The sequence below is a fragment of the Anolis sagrei genome, chromosome Y (assembly GCF_037176765.1).
Source record: "Anolis sagrei isolate rAnoSag1 chromosome Y, rAnoSag1.mat, whole genome shotgun sequence".
NCBI classification, from domain to species: Eukaryota; Metazoa; Chordata; class Lepidosauria; order Squamata; family Dactyloidae; genus Anolis; species Anolis sagrei.
The window spans coordinates 68,008,018-68,027,470 of record NC_090035.1 but is presented as its reverse complement, the minus strand read 5'-3'; the positions used below and the strand labels follow the sequence as shown (position 1 = coordinate 68,027,470).

The following is a 19,453-nucleotide window of genomic DNA, read 5'->3' as shown; positions in this document are numbered from 1 at the left end:
ATTTTTCTGTCATTTTCATGAAACTTGGGACATTTCTGGAACACATTTACAACTGTAAGTCTGTCACATTTCATGACATTTCGCTCATCCACTGATCTTTTGGAAATTTTAAAAGTTTTTAGAAATAACATTTTTTAAAAACCAAAAAAGGTATCCTTTTGATTTCCCCCGCAGTGGCAGAACATGAGTAGGGCATCATTTGTGCCAAGTTTCAGAATGTTTCACTCCTGCACTGATTTTTAGGATCATATATATATATATATATATATATATATATATATACTCCTACTGAGAGGTGAAAACAACTCGCAGGAAAAAATGGGAATTCTGGGACTTGAAGTCCAAGATAATGGAGAGGAAAATCATCCTGTGGTTGGATGAGAAAGACCATGTGATGCAGCAAATGGCTGCGCTCAGCCCCATGACCCCGACAGGTCAGCCAATATTGCTTTAACTATGGGAAAAAAATGGTCAGAATACAAACAAACCTAATGATTTTTTTCTCCAAAATTCCATGAGGGGGAAGGTGCTGTTTGATTCTGTTTTGGGTCTCTGGTGGCCTTCCAGCATTTTGTTTTGGAGGTTTGTATCTACTAATTGCTGAAATGGTCAAATTTGGCCAAATTCCTAATTGACTGCTGGGATTTCACACACCCCTATGAAGAATGTGCCTCGCAGCAGCCACCTTCAATAGCCTGGTGTCACAATGTACATATTCACATGGTGACCTTATGCATCACGAGGAAGGGGAGATGACTACTCACAACCACCATGTCTACATCCACACATCAGTCCCCTACCTTGGAAGAAAGGGGGATGAAAGATTGGAACCCCATTCCTCTAACAAGAATTCACACAACAGCCCTGTATCAAGGAAGGAAGGTGTGATCATCTAAAGGCAGCTACTGTGAAAGCAATAGGCAATGGTTGGCAATGACAATTGCTGCTACTGTGCCCTCCCAAAGTCTCAATCAAATGTGTGTCAGCCTTTGAGAGAGCACTACAGTGGTAATAGATGTTGCCAAACATTTCCCAAAGCATTGGCTTTCTAGTTTCTGGAAATAGTTGGCAAGGGAATTTCTAAGCCCATGGAAAGCTCTAGCCACCTGTAGTCTCCTTTTCAATTTTTCCCCTGAACTCTCTAAGAGAGACCGCCTGTGCTTCCTGGAAGCTCTGGGGAGAGCAGAACAGTAGCAATGGACATCACCAAATGCTTCCCAAACCCTAAACATGTCAGACCAGGCTGTACAGGCAAGCCAAACTCAAATACATTATTATTATTATTATTTTAAAAAAACACATTCAATTTTCTTTGGTTTTACAATTGGAGTTTATTTTTGCTGGTGAATGAAGAGAAACTCCACCTGGATGTCCAAGCAGCATGGTGAACTGAAAACATGTGGATTCAGTAAAGGCATGACTAATTGTTTAGTTGGTAAAATCCTGCAAGGGCATCGTTTACAAGAGGATCTTCAGCAGCAGGAGCCCATAGCAGAGTGGTAGGACGAGCTTGGGGGAGGCTGACCCATGAAGTACATCAGGTGTGCATTCAATTTTCGTAACGATGGCTTCTCCCAACATTGGAGACCGACTACTTGATAATGAAGCACAGACAGACTCAGTTGTACAACCCTTCATGGTATATGCTGTCTCCTTTCCATCTGAATGTAAAAGAATCAGAGGAATGATCAAGAAAATCATTGTTGCCTAGTGATTTTATTAGTTTTGGTGTAACTCTGTGCAATAGCACATGGCATTCCCCCCCCCCCTCCCATTCCAGTCCACACCACATGAATGTAGTTAAAATACCAGAAAATTAGATTTTTTTTTAGAAAATACCTTTTTTAAAACTTAGTAGCAATTAGAACTACTGGTGTGCAGGCAAAACCGCACTATTTGAAACATTGTTATGATTAGGGAGTGAGACAGCTTTATCTTTGTGGGCAGTGCGTGTAAGCTGGAGTGTGATCCCTAGTCAAAGTGGTCCCTGGTCAAGTGATCCCTGGTCAAAATAATCCCTGGTCAAAGTGGTCCCTGGTCAAGTGGTCCCTGGTCAAGTGGTTCCTGGTCAAAGTGGTCCCTGGTCAAAGTAGTCCCTGGTCAAATGGTCTCTGTTCAAGTGGTCATTGGTGAAAGTGGTCCCTGCTCAAAGTGGTCCCTGCTCAAAGTGGTCCCTGGTCAAAGTGGTCCCTGGTCAAAGCAGTCCCTGGTCAAAGTGGTCCCTGGTCAAAGTGGTCTCTGGTCAAGTGGTCCCTGGTCAAGTGGCCAGTGGTCAAAGTGGTCCCTGATCAAGTGGTTCCTGGTCAAAGAGGTCCCTGGTCAAAGTGATCCCTGGTCAAAGAGGTTCATGGTCAAAGTGGTCCCTGGTCAAAGAGGTCGCTGATCAAGTGGTCCCTGGTCAAAAAAAAGGTTGGGAACCACTGAGATAGGTAGATAGGTAGATAGGTAGGTAGGTAGATAGATAGATAGATAGATAGATAGATAGATGATGTGCTAGATTGTTATTTTGGAATTGTCCCTCTCTGATGGTGTCACTGGGTTCAGTTTGCACTCACACACCTGCATAATGCCACCACTATTGTTGACACCATTAACTTCCAGAGGTCCACTAAATTTGGTTGACATGCATCCTGCCCTAACCACAAAATAATTTCTCAAGAACAGAGTTCAGCAAGATCTATTTTTCTAGATTGATCTGGTATCCTGGAAATGAACCATGGATTGTTGTCTAGATTCAGTTTGCCTTACTATAGGCTTTACTATCTAAAGGTGAAGGGAGTTCCAACCTAACAGATCTGGAAAACTAAAGTTTCCTATAGTGATTCTGGGGCTGTAAATGTTGCAAGTGCAAAGAAATTTGGCATTTAGCATGGTGCAGCCACTTTGGTTAAATGAAGTGCCTTTACATGTCTTTTGTAAGAGGGAAGAGTAGCAGTCTCCATCTATATCAGAACCCAGATAGCACTGTAGCTAAACCTAAGCTCACATAAAGAAATAAAATTTAAAAATAGAGGAGAAATCAATTGCCCATTGAATTAAACTTACCAATCTTTACTAACGTAGACACATCGAAACAGAAATGCTGTGATCCAAAACATGCCACAGTCTTGTTGCCACATTTTTCAAAAGCAGTGTAGCATGCAGGGCATACTTTCCCATTTAACACAAATTCTTTTGATGGTGCTGGAAGCATAGGATAGGGAAATGGATTTTCAGTCAGTTCAAATATTGGTGTAAGAAAAGATACAGCGCTCTATTTCTAAATAAGTTTTATAAATGACAGTAAAAAAATCAAATAATTTATAAAGATGGGGCAGGTATTAGTACAACAAGGTTCAACTTTGCTAATGAGTTAAAAAATTATACATTGGAATACAGTCATCTCTGAGTCTATAGCTTTATGTGCATAAGTAGACACAGGGTTTTCTTGGCAAGATTTACTCAGAAGAGAACTTTCTTTTTGATGTAAACACTGACAGCATATAGACTGAATCCTATTAGTTCCAATTAGAGTAGATTCATTATCTCAATAGCATTTGCGTATATGTTGACTTACCAGTCAACAGTGATAATTTACCAGTCAACAATGTTGACTTATTTTATGTATTTATCATGTCAGGAGTGAACCAAACAATTGTATTGCATTAAAAACAAACAAACAAACAAAACACAAAGTTTGCAAACATGGTATTCAATTAAATGTTCTTTGACCAGTAGCTGGCCACTTGGAATGCCTCTGGTGTTGCTGCAAGGAGGTCCTCCATTGTGCATGTGGCAGGGCTCAGGTTGCATTGCAGCAGGTGGTCAGTGGTTTGCTCTTCTCCACACTTGCATGTCATGGATTCTACTTTGCAGCCCCATTTCTTACCAGTCAACATTGACTCTAGTTAGGAGTAATAAATAGGGCACAAGCATTTGCCTCCTCTCTTCTCCTTCTCCATCTCCTTCATTTAAACAAGTATAAGCCACAACACTAAGGAACCCATCACACTAGAGAATTAATCCACTTTAAGTCCGGTTGCTGCCTCCTGCAGAATTCTGGGGTTTGTAGTTTAGGGAGGAGCCTTTAACAGCCTCACTAAACTATAAATGCCAGAATTCTGCAGGAGGCAGAAACCAAATTTAAAGTAGATTAATTCTCTAGTGTGATGAAGTATTAAGTAACCAAATAAACATTTTTTCTTTTTCTATGAGACATTGTTCCATGAGATGTGATTCCTTGGGACACAGTGTCAAAGGAAATGCCTTAACACACTCAGCTTTTTAAAATTATATACAGGATTTGTAGGAACCCTGAGCAATAATCTTAGCAACATTAAATGTTTTTTTAATGCCTGATATTTGTTTATATTTTATTTCAGGATGTTATTATGCTTTGTGTGATTTTTGTCTTGCATGTTATGTTAAATATGCTTTGATTTGTATTGTATTATGTTGTGAGCTGCTTTGTGTCCAGTTGGGGAGAAAAGCGGGATATACAAGGGTATTCAGAAAGTAAGGTTACAAGGCACATGGCTCTTGCAGGGAATTTTCTTGGAGGAAGTTGGCATCATTGCTGTGTAGCAGGAAGCCAGAAGAAGCAAACGAGCAGTGCCAGTCATCAGTAGCTCATTGACTGGCGTTGTGTTGAAGGTTAGAGAAGAGCATCCTCACTCTGTTTCCCTTCTGTCTGTCTCCTTCATGACAATGTGTGTCCGCACACCACTCATGCAACACAAGAGTAGTTGACTTCATTTGGTTGGGATGTTTTAAGCCACCCCTGTCAAACCCTGACTTTGCACCCAGTGACTATCATCTGTTCACTAAATTGAAGGAACACCTGGGTGGAAAACACTTTTCTGATGACGACGAGTTGGAAATCAAAGTGACAAACTGGCTGAAAAAGGTGGCAGGAGACTTCTATTATACAGGCATCAAAAAACGCATTGCAAGAATGACAAAATGTATTGAACTGAATGGTGATTATGTGGAAAAAAATAATGCAATACATATGCTACATTCCATATAAGTTTTATTAAAATATGTTCATTCTTAGTATTTTAAAAAAATCTTGTAACCTTATTTTCCAGATATTTCTCGTAAATAAAGATTTATTATTGTTGTTGTTGTTATTATTATTATTATTAACTGCGTTTCTATACTGCTTTTCACACCCCTAGAGGTCTCAAAGTGGTTTACAACATAATAAATGGCAAATTCAATGCCCTATATATATATATATATATATATATATATATATATATCTCACATATCTAAATCAATAACATATAACTGTAGATTAAAACCATAAAAACTATAAAAATATCAAACATATACATAAGCAGGAAACATATGATTCCTGCAATTAAGAATGTAAACCCCTTTCCCCCCCCCCCCCACTTCCCATCTCTCTCTCCATAGTGTTTCAGCCTTCTTTTTATACCCTCCCTGTTGTTGTTGTTGTAGCACATTGGAGCATACAGAGTACAATGTTCTATAGGCATAGGTCTATGTAGCACTTCTCCTTCCCCAATAACCTCTCAAGTCCCAGGAGGCAATCTCATTGCCAGTAATTGGGAAGGAGTGGCACAACAGTGATTGGAACTGAAATTATTATCCAAGAGTTCTAGGAGAATGGCTCCAGAGCAGCAACTATTGGGACAAGTACTGCCCCTGGCTGCCTTTCCCCTCTCCCCTAGACCAGTAAATAGTCCCAAGAGTACTCTGCAACCAGGGGCAGCTCAACCATTACGCAAAGTAAGCATTTGCAGTATAGTTGATTTTGCCCAGGGGCGCTTTTGCTTGCTCGAATTTCTAGCTCAGGTGGCATTCATGTAGTTTTAACAATAGGCTACACAGTAGTGGATCCATGACCCTAAATTAGAAAGCCATTAAGCCATACCTTCAGTAAAGAACACTAGCCTAGATTTTTATGCAACATCCAAAACCACACATACCATATATACACGAAGATAAGCTGACTTTTTCAGCCCCCCCCCCTTTTTTTGAGTTGAAAAAGCCTCCCTCGGCTTATAATGGGGTCAAGATCGAGGTCAGGCAGGGGAATCTGGAGGCAATTGCTTGCAATACATGATATATTTCTCTCTCCTCTTCACCTCCCTTGACAGTGTGTTTTATTTTCTAGTCAAAAGGGAGGGATGGGGGGAGATATATTTCATGTCCTTGTTTGTATGGTTCTCTTTCAAACCCATTAAATTTCCTGGCTTTTTTTTGTGTGTATCTAAATGTATTATTATTATTATTATTATTATTATTATTATTATTATTGAAGGCTTTCATGGCATGCCTCTAGAACATGGCCATATAGCCCGAAAAAATCTACAACATTATTATTATTATTATTATTATTATTAATTATTATTATTATTATTTGAAACACAACAAGATGGGTCCACAGCAGACAAGATCACTCTGCTGGCTGTTGTATTGGATCAAACGTCAGACACTTCCCAAGTGTCTATGACTGTGTGATGTATCTGCAAATAATGCGTGCAGATCCCAGTAAGGTGGCCTTATGCAGCTGGCAGATGGTAATTTTGTCAGCGCCGATTGTGCTTAAGTGCAGGCCAAGGTCTTTAGGCACAGCACCCAGTGTGCTGATCACCACTGGGACCACCGTGACTGGTTTATGTCAGAGTCTTAGCAGTTCGATCTTTAAATCCTCATATCGTGTCAGCTTTTCCAGTTGTTTCTCTTCAATTCTGCTGTTGCCTGGAATGGCAACATACTTTGTTTTTTAAGATGATCGTGAGGTCAGGAGTATTGTACTCCAAAACTCTGTCAGTCTGAATTATTGTTCTTATTATTATTATTATTATTATTATTATTATTATTATTATGTTATTGTTAATGCTATATTGTTTTTCCTTGACCCTACTTTTCCACTTACAGAACTAGTTTACTGTTTTTCTTTGAAATAAGGTAAATATTCCAAAACATTTAACCTACTGATGCCTCAATTAATGTAATTTTATTGGTATCTATTTTTATTTACCCATAGCTGCTGCATTTCCCACCCTCAGTTTATACTCGAGTCAATAAGTTTTCCCAGTTTTTTGTGGTTAAATTATGAGCCTTGGCTTATATTCAGGTTGGCTTATACTCAAGTATATATGGTATTTATTCATTACACTTGTGTGTTCATCTGTATGTGTGCTTGGAATCTGTTTAGAATCTTTTGGGCTCCAGATGAAAAACTAAGAGAAACAGGGAATTGCAAGGGGAAGAAACCTAAGAGACAGTATGTTTACCTGAAGGAAAAGTACGTCTGCATTGTCGTCCTTTGCAACAGACCAAACTCGTCATGTAGGTTGTTTCATTTCCCATGTTCAGCACAACCATAGGAGTACCACACATGTCCAGATTTCCACAGCTTTTAACAGTGTTGGCAGACGTGTTTCCACCTGTGGTGGGGAGAACGAAAGAATGACTTCTTTTCTGTGGCTTGCAAAGCATTTGTTGCTAAATTGAAATGGTTTGGCAAAATGATGTTCTCTAGCCTTGTGCTTTCTGCAGGATATCTGTCAATAATGGCTGAGCCATGAGGTATTAGAGCAAAGGTAGAGGTGAGCCACCTCTCCACACAAGTCAACATTGACACTGAAATACAACACCGTCTAATCTCTGTGAGTGCAGCATTTTTCCAAATGAAGCAGAGAGTGTTTGAGGACTGGGACATCTGTAGGGAGACCAAGGTGCTTGTTTGTAAAGCTATTGTCTTCCCAACTCTGCTATATACCTGCGAAACATGGACTGTCTAAAGATATCACACTCCTGGAATGATTCCATCAGCGTTGCCTCCAAAAAAAAGCCTGCAAATCTCTTGGGAAGACAGGCAGACAAATGTCAGCGTGTTGGAAGAAACAAAGACCACCAGCATTGAAGTGATGCTCCTATGCCATCAACTCTGCTGGACTGGCCACGTTATCCAAATGCCCAATCACCATCTCCCAAAGCAGTTAGTATACACTCAAGAACAGGAAACGTAATGTTGGCGGACAGGAAAAGAGATTTAAAGATGGACTTAACTCCAACCTTAAAAACTGTGGCATCGACACAAAGAACTGGGAAGCCCTGGCCCTTGAGCACTCTAAATGGAGGTCAACCATGACTAGCAGTGGTGCAGAATTCAAAGAGGCACAAATGGAGTCCAAAGGGGAGAAACGTGCCAAGAGGAAGGTGTGTCAAACCAACCCTGACCAGGACTGTCTTCCACCTGGAAACTGTGGGAGAACATCATGTAGGTCAAGAATAGGGCTCCACAGCCACCTACAGACCCACTGCCAAAGCACTAGACTTGGAGGACCATCATCCTTGGCCTATCAGGGATTGCCTAAGTCTCCTAAATGTATTCTGTCCAGTATGAATGAATGTAGGAGTTGATGCCTTAGAGATGTAATTCTTGACTATGTTTTTCCCAAAAGAAAGAGTAAGTCATTATATTTGTTTTTTCTCACTGCAAGAAAGTCTCAAAAACTGTGGAGTTGTCAAAGAGAATTGAGGCAGAGATCCTGCTTCTGATTGACAGAGTTTAAGGGTGGAAACACCCTTCTCCTTGGCACTATCTACCACTTAAAGAAATACTATATTTGTTTGTTGTTAACTGCCTTCTGATAAAGTAAGTTGGAAATGGGTAGAGCCATGGTTTATTAAGGATACATTTGTAGCTAAGTAGGCAGAATAGAATATGGCCCATTATTTTTCTATGCAGATAATATTTCTACCCCAATTTTCTGAGCAAAACAGCCATTTGCAAAAGTCTCAAAATATGAAGATCCTTATCAGTCCAGGATAATTCTCAAAAACTAAGATACATTTTTTTCTACAAGTTTTCAAATCTTTAAAATATTTTCCTATCCTTAGCATGGGAGGACATTCAGCATCAATTGAACTCCAGCTCCCATCACCATTAGCCCTCAAAGCAAATGGTAAGGGCTCTTTGGGAGACACAGTCCACTTTCTAGAGGTTGACAGATACCCATTTTCAAATTAAAAGCTTTCACTCCCAGCTCAGTTAGATATAGAAGTTGATGAGGGATGGGAGGGATATCAGATGTTTAACTTCTCCATATTCAATTTTGATAGCAATATATTTCCATTGAAATTACACTGAACACCTTATTGATCCTGTTGATATTAGTTCTCCTTTCCATTACACAGTGTAGTCTGCAAAACTGCAACTTGATGCAAAAGTTGCAGAGCACAGTTGACACATGCAGCCACATGCAACAATTTGCTCTAATGAACATTAATGCAGAATTTCAGTTGATATATAACAGAGAATATTCATCTTACTTAGTGCTTATACTGTACTATAGGTTAAGTCCATCCTTCCAGATTTTCAGCCATTTCCATTCCCACAGTAGGTTATCATGACTGAGTTATTGATCTGCACACAATCTGCATCATACTTACCTATAGTGCTTTTAACCACTGCATAGATACACACATCTTTATCGGAAGGGCAATGCTCCCAATTACCAGAACAGGTGACATCTTCACTTTCACAAACTTCACAGTCTAAGGATGCAACTAGTAAGTGAAAGAATAGTAAACAATAGAAAAATCAAGGACATTCTTTTGGGGGAAGTTGTGAATTTATTGTAAGTGTAGTGAGTCCTCCACATCCATGGGGATTGGGCCTGGAACCCTCTGTGAATACAAATGCAAATGCTCTGGTTCCGACTAAATATGGTATAGGGTAACAACAGAGGTGGAGAGCCTGTAAGTTAGCTGTGTCTTCCTCCACGCAGTTCCCAGAAACAACCAGAGTGCTACTTGTGTATCCAAGCAGTTTCTGCAGGGACATTGTGAGCAGCAGCAAAGCTCCACGGTGGGTTGAATCCACAGATCATTAGACCATGAATACTGCAATCTCCTCCAGCAAAGGGTCACCGCCTTGCTGTGGCGCTGGAGCTTGAGCACCTCAATGATGTCATGAGCGAAACCGTGAAGGGCCACCCAAGACGGGACGGTTGTGGCAGAGAGGTCAGACCAAGCGTGATCCCTGGGGAAGGCAACGGCAAACCACCCCAGTATCCTTGCCAAGAAAACTAAATGGACCAGTACAACCAGAGATATGTCGGTATGCCATTGGAAGATGGGACTCCCAGGTCGGAAGATGGCCAAAATGCTACTGGGGAGGAGCAGAGGATAAGTTCAACTAGCCCCAGATGTGATGACGCAGCTAGCTCAAAGCCGAAAGGAAGGCTAGCGGCCGACGGTACTGGAGGCGAACGACGAATCCGATGCTCTAAAGATCAACACACCATAGGAACCTGGAACGTAAGATCTATGAGCCAGGGCAAATTGGATGTTGTTATTGGTGAGATGTCAAGACTAAAGATAGACATTCTGGGGGTCAGCGAACTGAAATGGACTGGAATGGGCCACTTCACATCAGATGACCACCAGATCTACTACTGTGGACAAGAGGAACATAGAAGAAATGGAGTAGCCTTCATAATTAATAAGAAATTCGCTAAAGCAGTGCTTGGATACAACCCAAAAAATGACAGAATGATCTCAATTCGAGTGCAAGGAAAGCCTTTCAACATTACAGTGATCCAAATATACGCCCCAACCACAGCTGCTGAAGAAACAGAAGTAGATCAGTTCTATGAGGATCTGCAGGACCTACTGGATAATACACCAAAAAGAGACATTATTTTCATTACAGGAGACTGGAATGCCAAGGTGGGAAGTCAAATGACAACTGGGATCACAGGCAAGCATGGTCTGGGAGAACAAAATGAAGCGGGACGCAGGCTGATAGAATTTTGCCAGGAAAACTCGCTGTGTATAACAAACACTCTCTTCCAACAACCTAAAAGACGGCTTTATACATGGACTTCACCAGATGGTCAGCACCGAAATCAGATTGACTACATCCTTTGCAGCCAAAGGTGGCGGACATCCATCCAGTCGGTGAAAACAAGACCTGGGGCTGACTGTAGCTCAGATCACGAACTTCTTATTGCCCAATTTAGAATAAAACTAAAGAGATCAGGGAAAATACACAGACCAGGTAGATATGATCTCACTAACATTCCTAGCAAATACACAGTGGAAGTGAAGAACAGATTTGAAGGGCTAGATTTAGTAAACAGAGTCCCAGAAGAACTATGGACAGAAGTCCGTGACATTGTTCAGGAGGCGGCAACAAAGTACGTCCCAAAGAAAAAGAAAACCAAAAAGGCAAAATGGTTGTCTGCTGAGACACTGGAAGTAGCCCAAGAAAGGAGGAAAGCAAAAGGAAACAGTGATAGTAAGGGGAGATATGCCCAGTTAAATGCGCAATTCCAGAGGTTAGCCAGAAGAGACAAGGAACTATTTTTAAACAAGCAATGCATGGAAGTGGAAGAAGACAACAGAATAGGAAGGACAAGAGACCTCTTCCAGAAAATTAGAAACATTGGAGGTAAATTTCAGGCAAAAATTGGTATGATAAGAAACAAAGATGGCAGGGACCTAACAGAAGCTGAAGAGATCAAGAGAAGGTGGCGAGATTATACAGAAGATCTGTATAGGAAGGATAACAATATCGAGGATAGCTTTGACGGTGTGGTGAATGAATTAGAACCAGACATCCTGAGGAGTGAGGTTGAATGGGCCTTAAGAAGCATTGCTAACAACAAGGCAGCAGGAGACGACGAGATCCCAGCTGAACTGTTTAAAATCTTAAAAGATGATGCTGTCAAGGTGATGCATGCCATATGCCAGCAAATATGGAAAACACAAGAATGGCCATCAGACTGGAAAAAATCAACTTACATCCCCATACCAAAAAAGGGAAATGCGAAAGACTGCTCCAACTTTCGTACAGTGGCCCTTATTTCTCATGCCAGTAAGGTAATGCTCAAGATCCTGCAAGGAAGACTCCAGCAATACATGGAGCGAGAGTTGCCAGATGTTCAAGCTGGGTTTAGAAAAGGCAGAGGAACGAGAGACCAGATTGCCAATATCCGCTGGATAATGGAGAAAGGCAGGGAGTTTCAGAAAAACATCTACTTCTGCTTCATTGACTATTCTAAAGCTTTTGACTGTGTGGATCATAATAAATTGTGGCAAGTTCTTGGTGGGATGGGCATACCAAGCCACCTTGTCTCTCTCCTGAGGAATCTGTACAAGGACCAAGTCGCAACAGTAAGGACTGACCACGGAACAACAGACTGGTTCAAGATTGGGAAAGGCGTACGGCAAGGCTGCATACTCTCACCCAACCTTTTTAACTTGTATGCAGAACACATCATGCGATGTGCGGGGCTTGAAGAATGCAAAGCTGGGGTGAAAATTGCTGGAAGAAACATTAACAACCTCAGATATGCAGATGACACCACTCTGATGGCCGAAAGCGAGGAGGAGCTGAGGAGCCTTCTCATCAAGGTGAAAGAAGAAAGCGCAAAAGCCGGGTTGCAGCTGAACGTCAAAAAAACCAAGATTATGGCAACAAGAATGATTGACAACTGGAAAATAGAGGGAGAAAATGTGGAGGCCGTGACAGACTTTGTATTTCTAGGCGCAAAGATTACTGCAGATGCAGACTGTGGCCAGGAAATGAGAAGACGCTTACTTCTTGGGAGGAGAGCAATGTCCAATCTCGATAAAATAGTAAAGAGTAGAGACATCAGACTGGCAACAAAGATCCGCCTAGTCAAAGCCATGGTATTCCCTGTAGTAACCTACGGATGTGAGAGCTGGACCATAGGGAAGGCTGAGCGAAGGAAGATCGATGCTTTTGAGCTGTGGTGCTGGAGGAAAGTGCTGAGAGTGCCTTGGACTGCGAGAAGATCCAACCAGTCCATCCTCCAGGAAATAAAGCCCGGCTGCTCACTGGAAGGAAGGATACTAGAGACAAAGTTGAAGTACTTTGGCCACATCATGAGGAGACAGCAAAGCCTAGAGAAGACAATTATGCTGGGGAAAGTGGAAGGCAAAAGGAAGAGGGGCCGACCTAGGGCAAGATGGATGGATGGCATCCTTGAAGTGACTGGACTGACCTTGAAGGAGCTGGGGGTGGTGACGGCCGACAGGGAGCTCTGGCGTGGGCTGGTCCACGAGGTCACGAAGTGTCGGAGACGACTGAACGAATGAACAACAACAACACTGCAATCTCACTATCCCTGAAAGGAGCTTTCCAGGGTGCTGAATCTGTTTTATAAGCCTCATCCACACAGGCACTAAACTCTAGTTTGAGGCCAAGTGTCCTGAAAACATTTCCTCCCTGGGTGATCTCTGACATGGATTCAACCAGAAATAGCATAATAAAATGACTCACCAGAAATCCAATTTCCAGCTATAAAATTTGCAGAATGCATCTTGTATCTAAACTCTAAACCAAGCAAGGGAAAGATCCAAATCCCAAATACAGAGAGCAAATGCAAACAGAGCTGAAGTTGGAGCCGGTGGATTAAAATGACAGCTGCACTGTATAGCTGGAAGGGAAAGAAATGCCTCTCCTTCATCCCAGTAATGAAAGCACAGTGTTCCCATGGGGACACTAGCCTTTACAGCCTTTTACAGCACCTGAAGCAAGCGCTGGGGAAGCTGTTTGTTTCTTGGAGGAGGTAAGAAACAAATAATACACAACTTGATTTTTATGAAGCCAGGATAATAATTATAGCGATCTGGTGGCTCTGTGTGGACTTCTTTGCAGCTTGCGGCTAATTCGTATGGTGCCTACGTAGGCACTTCAGAGTGAACTGGAGCTCTATAATCCACATTCTGACCTGGATTAATTGCTTATGTGAAAGGGTCAATAAACCATGTTTACCAACTCCAACAGCTATTTCAAAGTCTGGATTGAAACCTATTTATTATTTATTTATTTAAAACATTTATACCCCGTCCTTCTCAACCTCCATGGAGGGACTCAGAATGGCTTCCAAATAATCAACAATTTGATGCCAAGCATAATATAGAACACATAATAAATAATCCACAAAATTAAAATAATTATAAATATACATTAAGATCCCACTCACCAGATTAAAATCACCAGAATTAAAACCTAGAGAGAATGTCCAGCTGGCATTGAAGATTGATTTTCCCCTGCTATCATGGAAAAATAGCAAAACAGGAAAATGTCACCTAATGCTATAGTTGCAATCCTCTCCTCCCTGTTTTTTTCCCCAAGGAAATTCACATTATTCTCACTTTTTGTCCACCACCAAGCCAAGCTTATATTATTTCTCCCAATTCAAATGGAAAAGTTTTTCAAATTATTAGAAAATTTTCATATTGGGTTGTTGTAAGTTTTTCAGGCTGTATGACCATGTTCCAGGAGCATTCTCTAATGATGTTTCGCCTGCATTTATGGAAGGCATCCTCAGAGGTTGTGAGGTCAGGAGAGAATGCTTCTGGAACATGGTCATACAGTCTGAAAAACTTACAACATTCCAGCCATGAAAGCCTTCAACAATATAATTTTCATATTGTCTTTCATCTTGTACCCATGCCAGTCCCATGACATCTACATAGATTGGGCACTTTTCTCTCAATGGAACAAATCTACAATTATTTTCTACCACTTCCTCCTTACCTGTGGCTATCAGTACAAAGAAAAGAAAGAGTTTCAGGACAATGTTGAAGAGGACATGCATGGTGATGGTCATAGGAATTCCAATGTGGATGAGCTAGTGCAGAATTTCTCTCATTGGTGTATCAAAGCCTGTGGCTCCCTGTGCCTGCTATAGTGTGGAAAAGATGGATTGAGATGAGTTTTTCCATTCCCACTGACTTCATAAGACTGAAACTCAGCTTCAGCCAGTTCTATTGATTAATAGCAGATTAAGGATAGAGAAAAGGAGTTGCATCATCAAAAAGAATGTTATGAATTTGATATCAAATGAGAATCAGATATAGACTTATATTTATAGTTTTGGATATTCACCCCCTCCCCGGTGCCATCCCCACTACCTATCTGTAGACCGCCTTCGGATGTTCTCATGGGTTGAGTTGAGTTTTAATAACTACTTGTATGTCATTTTTAGCTTAGATTTTAAAATTTGTTGAAGTTTGAAGTATATAACCCCTTGGGTTTGATGTGGATGTGCAGGACTGGGTCGCCCTGTTATGATCTGGTCAATGACCGTAATTTATTTATTTATTTATCATGTCATCTGCAACCAGAACATTGCATTACATTTCTAACAGAACAAAACAAACAAACAGATAAAAAATGACCGTAATAAAGTTTACTTACTTACTATTGTTAGGATATGGCAGCTTCTAGCTTAGGGTGCATCTACATGCATCACAAATGATGATGTTGATGTGGAATGGAGTAGTTCAGATCGGTGTCACTGGAGTCTGCATGGCCAGATACCAATCTGGTTTGGGAGCTGATAGTGGCTGCACCGAAGGCTCCCAAGCCAGACTGTTGGTTAGATGGTAACTGCACAACTCAGCAAGACTGGAATCAATTCAGTATCACTAGATCACCACCCTTACCTTGCTCTATCATTCTGATCTCTGTACTGACCACTGGGCACAAAAATGGCACTAGTCACCACTCGGTGGCTGTAATGATAGTAGTCAGAATGGCAAAGCAATTGTGTGAGGGAAAGGGTGGGGGAGCAATAGTACTATCATCATTAAGCATCACCAGTGCCATTTTGTGTCTGATGGACATCTCAAAGGCCAGAATGATGGCACAAGGTTGGTGACATCCCCTATCTCTGGGCTGCCAAAGTTGGGGAAAAGTGGGATGGTGGTGTAAAAAGCCACAGCTGCTTCCTGAATAGGATTTGTCACAACTGTTTACATGGATCTAATTCATGATTTACTCTTAAATTCAGGGCAACCCACCACTTTTGTTAATGTGATTCACGGCTCAGATTCAAGACATCATGTGGCAGCCGTGGAGCTGATTAGACCCTCTTCAGAATAAAGGGTCTGTGTAGATGGACCCTTAGATGCTTTTCAAAGGAGGTTGAGCCAATTCATGACTGATATATGTATCAAAGATTACTATTATGATAATCATAATGTGCACACAATCTCCAAGAAGTAATATACTTTTGAATATCAGCTGCTGTGGACGGCTTGGAAAGTCTATTGCTTTCATGTCCCACTTTGGGGCTTCCCTTGGGCAACTGGTTGACCACTATGGCAAAGAGGATGCCAAATGGTTCTACTTACTCTCCTCCTACATTTTTAAACCATAGATCTAACCTTGACAAATTGAGGAGGTTTTTTTTTTCATTCTCAGAAACTTAGGGTATTCTCTTTGCCACTTGGGAGATGCTATCCAGATTAGTTTATAGCCCATTCTTAGATATTCATTTTGAGAGAATTCTCCCCAACATCTTCCAAATCCACCACTTATATTCACATTTATATGGATGTCATCATCTTGATAGAATGAGACTGAAGACAATAGTTGCCCTTAAACTCATGCCCCAAAGAATTCCAATAACTGTAACTCAGGATTCTAGGAATCTAGGAATCCATTTCTCTTAAAGTGAAACTACAATCACTCCTCCACTTTTATGGGTGCCAGTGAAAAATATAAATATTTCTAGATAGCTGAACCATATTCAACATACACACACTAAGTATATCTATACTGGCAGAATGATTGTATGAAAGTTAGTCAGAGAGAAGGGGATTTTGAAGAGATTGTCCAGCTAGGAATATGAAGAGATAAGGTGTGATAGAATCCTGGGAGTTATATTGTAAGGAGTCTTTCATCATCTTTGCCAAATAGTGTTGGCACTTCAACAAACTACAGCTCCCAGGATTCCACAGCATTCAGCCCTGGTGTCCAACTGCATTCATTCTATAGTAAAACTAGCTGTGCCCGCCACGCGTTGCTATGGCCAACCTTTCCGCCCTCTTTCTCTCCTTCTTTCTTTTTATCCTCCCTTCCCTTTTCTTTCCCTTCCTCTTTCTCCCCATTCTTCCTTCTCCACCTATTCTTGGGCTGCAACTCCCAGCAGTCCTCATGATCAATCTATCTACCTAGCTACTAGCTATCTCTACCTAATCTTTCTATCTGGAGGATTGCTGAGAGTTGCAGTCCAGGAATAGGAAATTGGAAATATGCAGGGATTGGGATGCTCTCAGAGAAATTCAAGGAGAAGAAAGCTTGCATTGTGGAAGCAGTGCATTTGGATCATCTTACAGCAGTGCATTTGAATCATCCTAAAGGGCCTGGTCTAGGGGATGCTGGAAGCTGTAGTCCAGAAGAGAATAGATATGCCATTGTGCGGGGGGTTTTGCCAGGGGAATTGTTTATGTGCATGAGCTATAGCATCTTTTTGCTTTTTTGGCTTTTAAAGTCCCTTCTGCTGTGTTTTTCAGTGTTTTTATGAGTGATGGTCACTCATTGGTCTGATAGGTGTATTGTGCCCAAATTTGGTGTCAATTTGTCCAGTGGTTTTTGAGTTATGTTAATCCCACAAACTAACATTACATTTTATTTATATAGGTGGTGTCCAACTGCATTCATTCTCCAGTAGCAGAGGGCCAGCAGCAGAAGAGGAAGCAGGAGGTGAGCCCTTCTTCGGAGGAATCTGGCTCTTGGAGTGTACTAGAAAGCTGAGTGTTTATTTGTTTCTTGTTTAAAGACTGGGTGCTTGGTTGCAAGGTGGTGTGTTTGCTTTTAGGGCTTTGTGGTTCTGGTAGTTAGTGAGCTGATTACAGCTGTGCAAAACTTCATTTGGAAATCATTTGTTGGCTCTGTTTTGTAAGATTCACACATACAAAGCGATATTTACAAATGTGAGGAGTGGCCATACAAAAAACGTAAGATTCAAAACACTGACCTATGACTTTCGGATGAGTTATGTAAGTGGCTCCAGGTCTTCATCCAGGGTTTTATCATTTTATCTTGTCATTTGGCCCACTAATTGTGTTCAATTTTTCATTATGTTATTTTGCACTGTTTAATTTCTTCTTGTTACTTTATGTATTTTATTGTGATGTAATTTTTTGTTGTTTTGTATTTTATTTTGCTGTATTGTACTTTTGGGCTCGGCCTCATGTTAGCCACCCCAAGTCCCCTTGGGGAGATGGTGGTGGGGTATAAATAAAGATTTATTATTATTATTATTATTATTATTATTATTATTATTATTATGGCCAAGCCAGCAATAAGCTCCTTGGGCACATGGCCGGCCCAGAGAGAGAGGCAGACACCACACTCGCAGTGAAACTACATTCTAGGAAATGTAGTTTAGGGCAGAGTCTTTTGAATTCTTTGCCACAAGAGTTCTCGCCTTCCCAATCTTCATTTCTCAGAATTCTGCTTACCGCCATGTCTGGCCTCCTCCTCCTCCTCCTCCTCCTCCTCCTCCTCCTCCTCCTCCTCCTCCTCCTCCTCCTCCTCCTCCTCCTCCTCCCTGAAAGTTTTGGTGGGGGAACTTTATCTCTAAAGGAATTTAGAGATAAAAAGGGATTGTTGGGAGTTGAATCAACTCTGTGAAGTAGAGAAAGTTGAGAGGCAGTAACTCCAAAGTTTACCTAGTAGGTTTGTTGTTGAATCAACTCTGTGAAGTAGGCAAAGTTGAGAGGGATAACTCCAAAGTTTACCTAGTAGGGTTGTTGTTGTTGTTGTTGTTGTTGTTGTTGTTGTTGTTGTTGTTGTTTCAAAGGCTGTATTGGCATCTGTTCGGGGTGGTTTGACTGTGCTTTTCCTGCCTGACAGAAGGGAGTTGGGCTGGATGGCCTCTGGTGTCAGATGGCTGGATGGCCATCTATCAGGGATACCTTGGCTTTTCCTGCATGGCAGGGCGTTGGAGTAGATGGCCCATATGTTGTCTTCCAACTCTAAGATTCTATGATTTGATAGTGTAGACATTCCCATGATGTGTTAAGATTCAGTTAGGATTTAAGTGTGCTAAATATATAGGGTGGGATTCTGTATTGCAATGATGGATTTGAAACCCAGAGTTATGGATCCACAACTGATTCAAATTCATAAATATTGCATACATACTCACAATCCTGGCACTATTTCCACAATAGTAAAAGTTCACCACAATACCTTAATGACCACCAGCCACTGCATGCTACAGATGTCTGTTCTGAAACCTAAGAAGGTCTGTTCCCCTGTCAGCTGGGGTGCAGCACATTGGTGTTTCCATCATTCTGTCAACTGTTATCTCTAATGCAAAGGTAAATTGTGACTAGAATCCTTCTTTTTGTTGTCACACTGCAGATTGCTGGTAGTAAAAAGAGAGAAATGCCAGTCTGCTTCACTCAAATTGACAGTAGAGCAGATGTCCACCTCTCACAGTGGCTGTCCAGATGAACAGGATCTAGGATCTGGGCTATAATCTTTATTTGTTTGTGAAGTTTCATATTTTTATATTATGCACACATACCTATGAAATTGCTACAATGGTTCTAGGGGAGTAGTTGACTTCAGATAGTGGTTGTGATGGAAACAGTGATTCAGGGCTGGTACTGTCCATTGGAAGATATGAAGGAGTAAAGTCTCAAACAGAAA

General features: G+C 41.2%; 1 protein-coding gene across 1 annotated transcript; it reads right to left on the bottom strand.

The window, feature by feature from the left end:
- Positions 1-1,458: 1,458 nt before the first annotated feature.
- LOC132780603 (phospholipase A2 inhibitor and Ly6/PLAUR domain-containing protein-like) lies at positions 1,459-14,612 on the bottom strand. Its single transcript, XM_060784332.2, has 5 exons — positions 14,540-14,612; positions 9,415-9,531; positions 7,251-7,403; positions 3,046-3,183; positions 1,459-1,661 (listed from the first exon to the last, which is right to left on the bottom strand). Exons 1-5 carry the CDS (start codon positions 14,610-14,612, stop codon positions 1,459-1,461), a joined length of 684 nt encoding a protein of 227 aa, XP_060640315.2.
- Positions 14,613-19,453: the final 4,841 nt, after the last annotated feature.

Excerpts from the sequence above, each read along its gene's own strand:
- LOC132780603 (XM_060784332.2), bottom strand. The coding sequence starts at position 14,612 with ATGACCATCACCATGCATGTCCTCTTCAACATTGTCCTGAAACTCTTT. Across the intron at positions 9,532-14,539 it reads CTTTGTACTGATAGCCACAG|TTGCATCCTTAGACTGTGAA; the intron begins GTAAGGAGGAAG and ends TTCACTTACTAG. Across the intron at positions 3,184-7,250 it reads CAGACGTACTTTTCCTTCAG|CACCATCAAAAGAATTTGTG; the intron begins GTAAACATACTG and ends CTATGCTTCCAG.